General features: G+C 48.0%; 1 protein-coding gene across 2 annotated transcripts in view; it reads left to right on the top strand.

Moving 5' to 3' along the window:
• LDLRAP1 (low density lipoprotein receptor adaptor protein 1) overlaps positions 1-10,514 on the top strand; it is a 169,665-nt gene that overhangs the window by 63,881 nt on the left and 95,270 nt on the right. For both annotated transcript variants that reach the window (XR_010026085.1, XM_063140327.1), the window contains exons 6-8: positions 959-1,042; positions 7,171-7,301; positions 8,274-8,308. Coding sequence is in view for 1 of the 2 variants with exons in the window: in XM_063140327.1 (XP_062996397.1) it covers positions 959-1,042; positions 7,171-7,301; positions 8,274-8,308 (250 nt within the window). In the remaining variant the exon portion in view is untranslated. The remainder of the gene's footprint in view (positions 1-958; positions 1,043-7,170; positions 7,302-8,273; positions 8,309-10,514) is intronic.

Consider the following 10,514-nt stretch of genomic DNA (forward strand, 5'->3'; position numbering starts at 1 on the left):
ACAGGAAGGACTTCTTCACCCAGCGCAGAGTTAAACTCTGGAATTCAGTAACAAAAGATGTTGTGATGGCCACCAATTTGGATGGCTTTAAAAGGGGGTTGGATAAATTCCTGCTGGAGAAGGCAATCAATGGCCGCTAGTCCTGATGTCTCTATGTGAACTCCAGTATCAGGGGCAGTAAGCCTAGGTGCCCCCAGTCTCTGGGGAACATGGGTTAAAACAGCTTCACTGGCTTCCGGTCTGTTTCCGGGCACAATTCAAAGTGCTGGTTATCACCTATAAAGCCCTCTACGGCTCGGGTCCAGGTTATCTGAAAGACCGCATTCTCCCATATGAGCCTGCCCATGCTCTGAGATCTTCTGGGGAGGCCTTTCTCTCAGTCCCACCAACATCCCAGGCATGGGATGGGTACGCGGGAGAGGGCCTTCTCGGTGGCTGCTCCAAGGCTCTGGAACTCCCTTCCCAGGGAAGCTACGCTGGCTCCCTCTGTGCTACACTTTTGGAGGTGGGCCAAACCATTTTTGTTTCAGCGGGCTTCTGGAACTACACTGGACCTGTGTTAATGTATTGGATTCCCCTCCCCTTTTAACCTGTTACAGTTTTTAAATTTTTTAACATGTTTTTAATTTTACTGTAGGTTTAATTCTATTTTAACTTTTGTTAATTTATATTTATATGTATTTTACATGTTTTAATCTTGTAAATCGCCTTGAGTCCCAGTACTGGGAAAAAGGTGGGATATTATTATTATTATTATTATTATTATTATTATTATTAATAATAATAATAATAATAATAATAATAATAGGGTGGAGGGTGCTGTTGCACTCATGCCCTGCTTGTGGTTGTCCTGTGAGCAGCTGTTTGGCCGCGCTTTGAACCGAAGCCTGGACTAGATGGACTGTGGTCTGATCCAGACTGGCTCTTGTGTCTGTCCGTTTTTGTTTTCGCATCCTAGAGAAAGAAAAGCGAGAGAAGGCCATCTTGGAAGGAGAGAGCGTCAGCAGCCCAAGCTCCGATAGCTCAGCCTCCCCGAAAGGATGTAAGTGATCGAGGAAAGAATTGCGGTTGAAGGGAAACTTTGTCGAACTGCACCAACTGGGCCTGCAACTACGGCTGGGGGAGGAATTTGGAGAACCTGAAGGAATATCAAAGGAGGCGTGGCTGGTTTGCCCCTCCCAGACTGCTGTCCTTAAGTACTGGCTCCGTAAGGAACGGCACTCTTGCCTTGGACGTTGGCAGTAGAAAGAAGGATGTTTTGTGCATGTCTGATGTTGTCTGTTTGGGTACAAATCCCACTAAGGAACTCCTACTTAAACCCCACCCCCCACAACTCCACAGAAACAAAACAGGGAAGGAGTTGGCTCTCTTGGTTACCTGTGGTCTCAAATAACTAGAATCCCTGCCTGCCTGCCTGCCTCTCTCACTGCCTGCCTCCCTCCCTCCCTCCCGGAGATGCTGAGATTCAGGTGCACATTGCGTCTACAGATGGCTTTGACCCCTGATTGAAATCCATCAGGGACTTAACAGCCCTTTTGACCTCTGTGGCTCCTTGATCATGAATCTTATGTGCCTCTTATTTCTCACGGTGGGAGGAAGGGAAGGGGAGGGCAGCCCTCCACGTTCCTGCAAGCAGCTTTCTGAAAACCGCTCGGAGGGACCCATTAAAACGCTTAACAGCCTGGATTGTGCAGCTTGCAAAATGGGGTCATGCCTTCCGGGTATTGTTTTTAAGCTATATCCTCCTTTGCAATTGTCTCGTGGCAAAGGCTATCTCTTAAAGCTGGTCTGGTGCAAATAGCCTTAAATGAACTAGGGATGGCGGTGCTGATAGGGGCTACGGAGGTGGAGCAAAGAGGGCCGCCTGTCTTCTTCCCAGCCCGGCCGGTGAGATACTGCAAAGTGACACCCGGGAAGCCATCTGTCACTGGGCCTGCCACCCAAACTGGCTGCGTTGTATTGATCTGTGTGTATGTTGGATAGGAAAGAAGTCCTCTCTTAACAGCCACTCTGTCCTAAAACGCATCGCAGGGTAGCACAGATATAAATCGACAGAATGGTTGGTGATGTACGACTGGATCGCGTTCTGCGGTCAGAATCCTTAACACTGACTTCCGTTTTGGCATTATCTGATATTTTAGCACAGCTTTCCCCAACCCGATGGCCTCCAGCTGACTTGGATTGCAACTCCCATCATCCCCAGTCAGCATGGCCATCAGCTGGAATGTTGCTGATAGAGGGAAACTGTTTTGGAATCTGAAATTCTTGTGGGGCTTTTACAAAAATGGGTAGATGGATAAAACAGAGGTGGATGTTTCCAGGGCTTCTGCTGGAGGTACTGGAACAAAGCCTGTAGCTCCTCTGCATGCTTTGAACGCAAAAGGCCTCAGGTTCAATCCCCGGCATCTCTGGCTCTGACTCAGTAGGTCTGTTTCAGTGTCCCTAAACGTAAAGAAGTGGTATCTTAATAATTGCAATCTACCACTTGTTAGACTCTAACCATTAGAGGAATTTACCACTTCAGTATTTTCTTTTTTATTCCCTATTACAGTAACACACCAAACACACCATACTCAAAGTAGCTTTACAAAAATAAACCCTTAACTCAGCCGATTAATGTTTTCCCATGCTGACTTGTCATCAAAGGCTTTATTTATTTATTTATTACATTTTTATACCGCCCAATAGCCGAAGCTGTCTGGGCGGTTCACAAAAATTGATCACACTACCCTTTCCACATGTATGAGAGCCAGTGTGATATAGTAGCTAGGAGTGTCCAACTAGAACTCGGGGGACCTGAGTTCAAATTTTCCCTCGGCCATGATTTCACTTTCTGTCCACCTAGTCTAATTCACTGGCTTGGTGTGTGGATAAAATGGGGTCAGGGGAGCACCATGTGTTGAGCTCTTGGGCAGGATTAAAATGTTATAAATAACATATTTGGGAGTAACTTCAGTGGGACTTATTTATTTGTTTATTTATTACATTTATATACCGCCCCATAGCTGAAGCTCTCTGGGCAGTTTACAAAAGTTAAAAGCAAATATACAAAAATGTAAAAGCATAAAGACAGCAATATCATTTAAAACAACTATTCTTGGGTTAGTTAAAAAACTCAGCATATGTTGTTAACTGCCTGGGAGAAGAGAAAAGTCTTAGCCTGGCGCTGAAGAGATAACCGTGTTGGTGCCAGGCAAGCCTCGTTGGGGAGATCATTCCATAATTGGGGGGCTACCACTGAAAAGGCCCTCTCCCTGGTTGCCAAGTGAACACATATAGGATTGTTTTGTAAGGCTTGTAGTCACCAGTATTTTGTGGGGTGGGATTGTAAATAATACTTTGGACCCAGACCTACTCATACTTGGAGTACACCCCTTGAAATCAATGGGATTTAAGTTAGTTATGACATGTAGTTAATCATGACTAACTTCAGTCCCATTAATTTCAATGGGTCTCTGCTAAATATGACAAAGTCTTGTGTGTGTGTGTGTGTGTGTGAGAGAGAGAGAGAGAGAGAGAGAGAGATGCATATGCATTACTCCAGGTAGCTTACAATGATACAAAATTGCACAACCACACCAAAATATACAGCAGATAAAACACAAACTTCAAACAAAACACACAAAATATAGTCATAGTGTGTTAAATCCAGGTTGTATCAGCACTAGACATTGTTTTTTAGCATTTCCTCTGTCTGGGCAATAATTATCTACCAACTGATTGTGCATGTTGGATGTTGACATTCCTGTGTCCTAGAAATACCACATCCATAATTTTTTACATATGGGAGACACGCCATGTTCCTAAGCTGAGTACCAAAATACTGCGCGGTTCTCCAGCAAAAAGGATGATCAACAGATTACAAATTAACGCCATATCTGTTTGCATACATGGGAGGAAAGTTTGTCTACAAAACCTTCTGCTTTTCCCCCCATGGAGCCTAAGGTGGTGAATCCAAATCCACTCTCCCCATCACACGCAGATGCAAAGTAACGTGGGACGTGATCCCCTGGGAAGTTCTCCTGTGAAAGCCCCATTGAAATGAATGGGAGATGCTCTTCCACATTGTTCATTCATTTCAATGAGACCTACACAGAAGAATTTTCCAGTGGATCGTGCCCACGATGGGTGAGGTCTGCACTTCTACTCTGCACCCTTAGCAGCACCCAAAACCTGCCAGCTGATACGGCGGCCTTGCCTTGCCAAAGATCATCTGAATAAATCAACGTGCCGCAAACCTGTCTCCGGAATCCCCCAGCTTCCTTCCAGCGCCAAGGATTTCTACAATTCAAATGTATGCTTATTCGAAAAAGAAAGAAAGACAAATAGGGCTTATTGAGATTTGAATGAAAAAAAAGAAGTGTTTTCTTAAAAGGACATGTAGGAATTTTCATTCAATGAAAAAAAAAAGTCACCATCTTAAATTAAACCAGTGCAGACTGGGATGCGGGATTGTGCCGGTCTCAGGGCATGGAGTATAACGCAGAGGTGCAATTCCCCAAGTCCGTGGGCCAGATGCAGTCCGCCTGCGGTCCCAGGTCCTCAATCACCGACCGTTCGGAGGTTTCCAAGCTTTTGTGCTGTTTTTTTCTCGTTCTAAACGGCGGGGATGTTTTTCCTAAGGGTTCGCTACTGAGAGGGGTGGGTGGAATTGCCTCGGCAGACACGCACCCTTTGCTGCCACTGTCTGCCTCCCCCCCCCCCCCGCACTTCCCGAGCCGCACAAGCCTCTTCTGAGGCTCAGCTTGGCCCAGCAACCACCCGTCCCGGCTGCTAAACTTGCACACTTCCCCTGCTGCTTTAACGGCGGCCGCCTTTAATGCAGCAGGGGCTGTGCACAATTTCTGGAGCCTCCAGAAATCGTGCCATTCGCCCTGGTGCGTCAGTGGCGGACATAAAAGCCCTGTTAACGCAAGGGTAAATGCTCCAGAAATTGCACGCTTTCCCCCACTGCCTTAATGGCGCCTGCCGCGTGGTCGTGGGGCCTTGCGAGTGCTTATGGGTGGGTCTGCGCTCATGCCAAGAGTACCCAACTGGGTCTGCGGAGGGTAATCTGTCAGCCTCCCGGACCCAGCTGGATGCTCGCGACAACTCTAGTTACTGACAGTAAGAGCTTTAAGTTAAAATATGGTAGATGAGCGGAGGTTTTTTTTGGCTGTACCCCCCTTTGCCTTCGGCCCCGCCCCATTTTGCCTTCAGCCCCGCCCATTACTGGAATGTGCCCCCCGAGATCATCTCCAAAATTGAATATGTCCCATAAGCTGAAAGATGTTCAACAACCCCCTGGTACGGAAGGCTCCATTATCGCTCCCTTGCAGTGGGCGACGATGTTTGGTGGCTGGAAGGAGAAGTCAATAAATATAGTGGCACAGTCCGCTGGGCTGTGGTTTTAATCACACTGCTGCATCCTGGAATATGTGAAGTAACAATTAGCCTGATTATGTGCCTAGAGCCTTTTCCCCTCTCCCCGCTGACAAAACACAGTCTGTCTGTCTCCTTCAGTACACAGACATATATTGGATGAGCAGCTTAAGAAAGTCCAGCAGCCAAGCAGGCCTCACCCAGCACCTTTCTTTAGAAATTCAGCATAGATCACAGACTGAGTGGTGTGGACTTGTACCATGTTGCTTTAAAGCGTCGTAATAAAAGTTGTCCATGGGGTGGAGTTCACCCGCTGCGTGGGGTAGTCTTCTCTTCCCACCCACCCCCAGGTGGAGCTAATCTATTGGTTGTCTGTGGTTTTGCTTCGTTACATCATTCACGTCTCGCTTTCCAACTACGGTATAATTGGCTCTCAAAGCAGCTTACAACAATTGAAATCCAACAACCTTGTTACTTGTTAGGGCTATGTGAGGGACAGGCTGGGGGGGGGTTATGAGTTATGGCAGACTCTTCTGACCCCTTGCAGCTGATGGACGTAGTTCAGGTTCCAGGCCCATGCTTTTGGGGATGTGGACGAAGTCATAGGGCAAGAGGAGGAGTTCCAGAAGAGCCTTCAGCCTGGTGCCCCCCTGCCCCAGAGATCAGTCAGGCAACACTGGGTTGCTTCCAGCGCCTCCTGAAAACAGCATTATTCCAGGAAGCATTCCTTGACTGACAGCCAAGGGTTTTATTGGCATTCTGTTGTTGTATACTGTTTTAATTCTTATGTTCACCACTCCAGAATCTGTTTGGGATATGGCACAGTATGCAAAATTTGTAAATAAATAATTTTATTCGCTGGCCGTAAGCCATAGCAACGCTAAAGTATCCATTAAAAAATGACATCCAAAGCCGGTATTAATACTTTGGTCAGCTAAGGGATGTCGGAGAACTCTGCGATGGGATCAAATGACTTCGGATTGCTATAAATCCGAACTGCAGATTCCGCAGCGGACCGGCTTTTCCTGGGTCGCACGGATTCCACAGACTTGCAGACCGGTTTTTCTTTGTTTTGTTTTGTTTCTTTCCAGAATGTTGTGCAAATTGAGTAGTGAAAAAATACATAAAATTAAAAATAAATAAACTCCAACCGAAAATGTGCATTTCCCCAAGAAGCTAAAGTATGAAAACGCATCTGGGGAGATTTGCACAAGTGCGAATTTGCGCAAATTTGGTAAATTGGGGAAACCTGATTCTGTCAATAATGATGGAATGAAAGGCACCTGACAATCTGTGAAACACAGACGGAACGGATCCGTACAGCCCTTGTGTCTGCCCTCAAGTGACGTTCTTCCGCTTTCTCCCTGCTGGCAACTTGGCAAGTGGAATTGTGGGCCCCTAGCTTCATTCTTAGGGATTAGGGATTTTGCTTTGTCCAACCAAGATGGGCCTCTGCTCTGCATCCTCTAAACCAGCCTTCCTCAACCTGATGCTCTCCAGTGATGTTGGACTACATCCCCCATCATTCTCAGCCAGCATGGCCATCGGGGGGGGGGGGGAATGGCGTAGCACAGTGATAGATTACATCTTTTGCATGCAGGAAGTCCCGTGTTTAATTCTCGACTTCTTCAGGTAGGGCTAGGAAAGAATCCTGCCTGGAACGCTGGAAAGTTTGTATCAATAACGCTGGTGTAGATGGATCAGTGTCCTGACCCAGCATAAGGCAGCTTCAGGTGTTCTGATGGTGCTTTCCTCTGCTATACTTCATCATCCCTAATTTCCCCCTTTTGCATTCTTGTCTGCGCATAGCGGTCACCACTGGGAACCTGCTAGACCTGGAGAACGTTGCCAAGACTCCTCTGACCGCAAACGCCAACTCCATGCACTTAGACGGCAGCATCTTCAGGCCACATTCATCAGAAAACAACAACATTGCTTGGGTAAGCGTAGCAAGAACATCCTGCCATCTCCGCAAATGTGCAAGCGATAACGGACCACACTTAGCGAGACCATCATCAGCCACTGCCAGGGGTAGGCAGACTTCAGGCTTGCAGGATCTACCTTGGGTTCCCCACCCCACCCCCATATGGTGTAGAAGACTTGAACTTGAAAGAATTCTGAGCCCAGGAATTTTGCGGGGAGTGCTAGAACTGAATGGTGCTCACAGTCCTTTTCCACCAACAAAGCCATTCATGGATATTATAAGCTTCCTCCATTTCAGCAGTATAATTTAGGAGAGACGCAAAGTCAATTTATTTCTGCTGCCGTTAAACAAACTGGATGTCAGAAATCCTCGCAGATCTGTGGCAAATCATTCAGAGACCTACCAGTAGATCCAGGTCTAGCAACTGCCACCCCTGAGCTATTGAGCCTGATTCTGAAAGTCATTCTTCATTTCTGGTTGAAGTGGAATAGGAATTGTTCATTTCAACCAAGCCTTGAACTTGACCTGTAGTTCATGGCCTGGTTCACACAAAATGCTAAGCCATGGTGTGGCGTGTTGAAATCCGGCTTATAGTTGTGTCTGAACCCATCCCCACAAGCAGTCCATGGTTTGTTGACCAACAACCCAGAAAGAGAACCAGGGTTTATTGGGTTGTGAACTCTATGCTGCTGCTTCTGATACCCAAAGTATCATGACTACTAGCCACGGATAGGAGGGGATTCACCTTCCTGGCACGGAAATGGATGCTGCTAGCCACTTAGCGGGCTAGGAAAACATTTTGCAGGCTAGTAAGTTTTTTCGAGCTTATTTTCAAGGCTGGTCCCCCCCCCTTTTTTTTAAAAAAAAGCAATTGCAAATAAAATGCAACACCCCCCTGCATTTTAACTCTTGTATGCTAGCTGGATGACTTTAATTTCAGTTTGGTTTTTTTTCCTCCCTCCCCCCCCCCCTTTCTTTATAACAAAAGCCAATGGATGACGGGCTGGATGAAGCGTTTTCAAGGTAATTGTGATCATTTGTTTCTTGAACATTTTTTCCCCACCAGGGGCCTTCCCTGGAAACAGACTTGATTAGTGACTGCTTCTTCTTTTTTAATGCTTTTAATCTGAGTCGTCTGTTGCAGCCTGACCCCTTCAGCAGAGCCCCTGTTTGGCTAATTGAATGACGGGATTTGCAGCCGTCTGCATAAGTCAAATATTGTGATAACTTCTTAGGGCAGGCACTAATTTGTGTGTACGGCGGGGAATTAAATTCCCTAAATGATGCAGCCTGGTTGGGAAATGATCGTCTGGGCAGAAGCTGGGAGCACGTTGCCTCTGCGACAGGGCTGAGCGGGGGAGGGACGGCGTTGCACTGCGGGAGCGGACGATTTGGGGCCCTACAGCTCCCCTCACCCCACCCCGTTGGCTGGAAGTTGCAGGCCAAAATATCTGGAGGGCCACGCGTTGCCCACCCCTGCGCTACTGCACGGCCCCTTTGGATCCCTGCTTGCGTGTCGGTTCTCTCCCTGCAGTGGAAAGCATTTGGCAGGGAATGAAAGTAGCCGTCGCACGCGCACTCAGGGCAGGTGGAGGAGTCCAGAGATATGGATCTACTCCAAGGAGGACTGGAGGAAAAAAACGCCTAAAACCTTGGAGAGCGACTGCCAGTCAGTGTCGACACTACTGAGCTAGACAAAATGGGAGAGGGGGTGTATCTCAGTGGTGGACCATCTCCTTTGCATGCAGAAGGTTCCAGGTATTTCCAGGTAGGGCTAGGAAGGAATCCTGCCTGAAAGCGTGGAGAGTTGCTGCCAGTCAGTGTTGACAATACTGGGCTAGATGGACCAGTAGCCTGACTCAGTATAAGGCAGCTTCCTAGGTTCCTGTTTTGACTGTCTGCTTTCTTAAAAGGTGGGGTACAAGGCTGGGGGAAGAAATGCCAAGTACTGGTTCTCCTTGTTCCAGCCTTCCCCAAACATTCCTGCTCCTAAACCGGAAGTGCTGAACTTTTTTCCGACAGAGGGCTGAATTGCATTTTGGAGAAGCTTTTGGGGCTGCATTCCAGGGGTGGGTGGAGCCACAGGCAAAAGGGGTGGAGCCAAAATGCCAAAAATGCGGCGTATTTCAGCTTAAAGCTCTTACTATCAGCAATTTAGGAGAGACATTTCAAGTTTTCAGAACAAGCTAGAGATGGGCGAACCCATGCCCTGTTTGCACTCTGCTCGCTGGACTCGTGCCTGTTGCCCTACTCTGGCAGGCATGCGGGGCGAGACTCCAGACAGTCCGTGGACCCCTGGCGAGAGCTCCTGACTTTTTTATCCACATGCCCCAATTCACGGAAAACGCAACATGCGCAAGTTCGCAACCATAAAAGGCACAATTTGCATGAAATTGCAGCCGTAAAGGACCATTCACTCCTGCATTTTTGCGCACATTGCACTATTTATGGCTGCACATTTGCGCAAATCGTGATTTCCCCATCCGATGTGGGGCAAATGTGGATTTTTCACCAAAAAAGTCGGGAAGCTTCCCCAGCCTGACACCTTCCGGATTTGTTGGACTGCAACTCTCATCACCCTGCCAACACGGTTTCACTGGTTGGGGGTGATGGGAATTGTAGTTCGACACATGTTGAAGGCGCCCGAATGGATAAGGCTGGGCTAGTCTCTCTCTAGTGCTGCAGTTGAGGCCAGCACATCTAGGAAAACGTCCAAGTCCCAAGCCAACGTTCTCTGAAACGACGCTGTCTTCTCTGCTGATGTTGCAGGGGACTGAGAGAGGGTGGAGTCTGGTGGATTACACCACCACCACCACTCGGCCACCTGGACCCGTCCCCAGAGCCGCTGCGCTTACCTGACCCCTTTGCCAAGCCAGTGCACAGTCCGCAAGCATCTGGCAATCACCTGATTCCCTCAGCAGGCCTCCATTTTGCATAGAAACGGAGGCTTGTTCCCCCCCCCCTCCAGTAAATGTAATGTTATGTAAAATGGCATCTGAGCTCCCATTCTGCAGCCACCCGGCTCCCCATTGCCTAGCTGAATGACACTTTTCCTTGCGCCGATTGGCTGGAAAGGAAGGGTTGTGGTTGAAATGGGGCGGGGATCCCCCCATGTGTGCTCATACACTTGGGAAGCAGTTTGCTTCCTGCTCACCCTCACGCCCTCTTCCTAAGGTCTGGAGGTGACATGGGAGATCCGTGATGGGATCTGCCCACTTTTGGGGGGACT

Source organism: Elgaria multicarinata, chromosome 13 (genome assembly GCF_023053635.1).
Source record: "Elgaria multicarinata webbii isolate HBS135686 ecotype San Diego chromosome 13, rElgMul1.1.pri, whole genome shotgun sequence".
In the NCBI taxonomy this organism is placed as follows: Eukaryota; Metazoa; Chordata; class Lepidosauria; order Squamata; family Anguidae; genus Elgaria; species Elgaria multicarinata.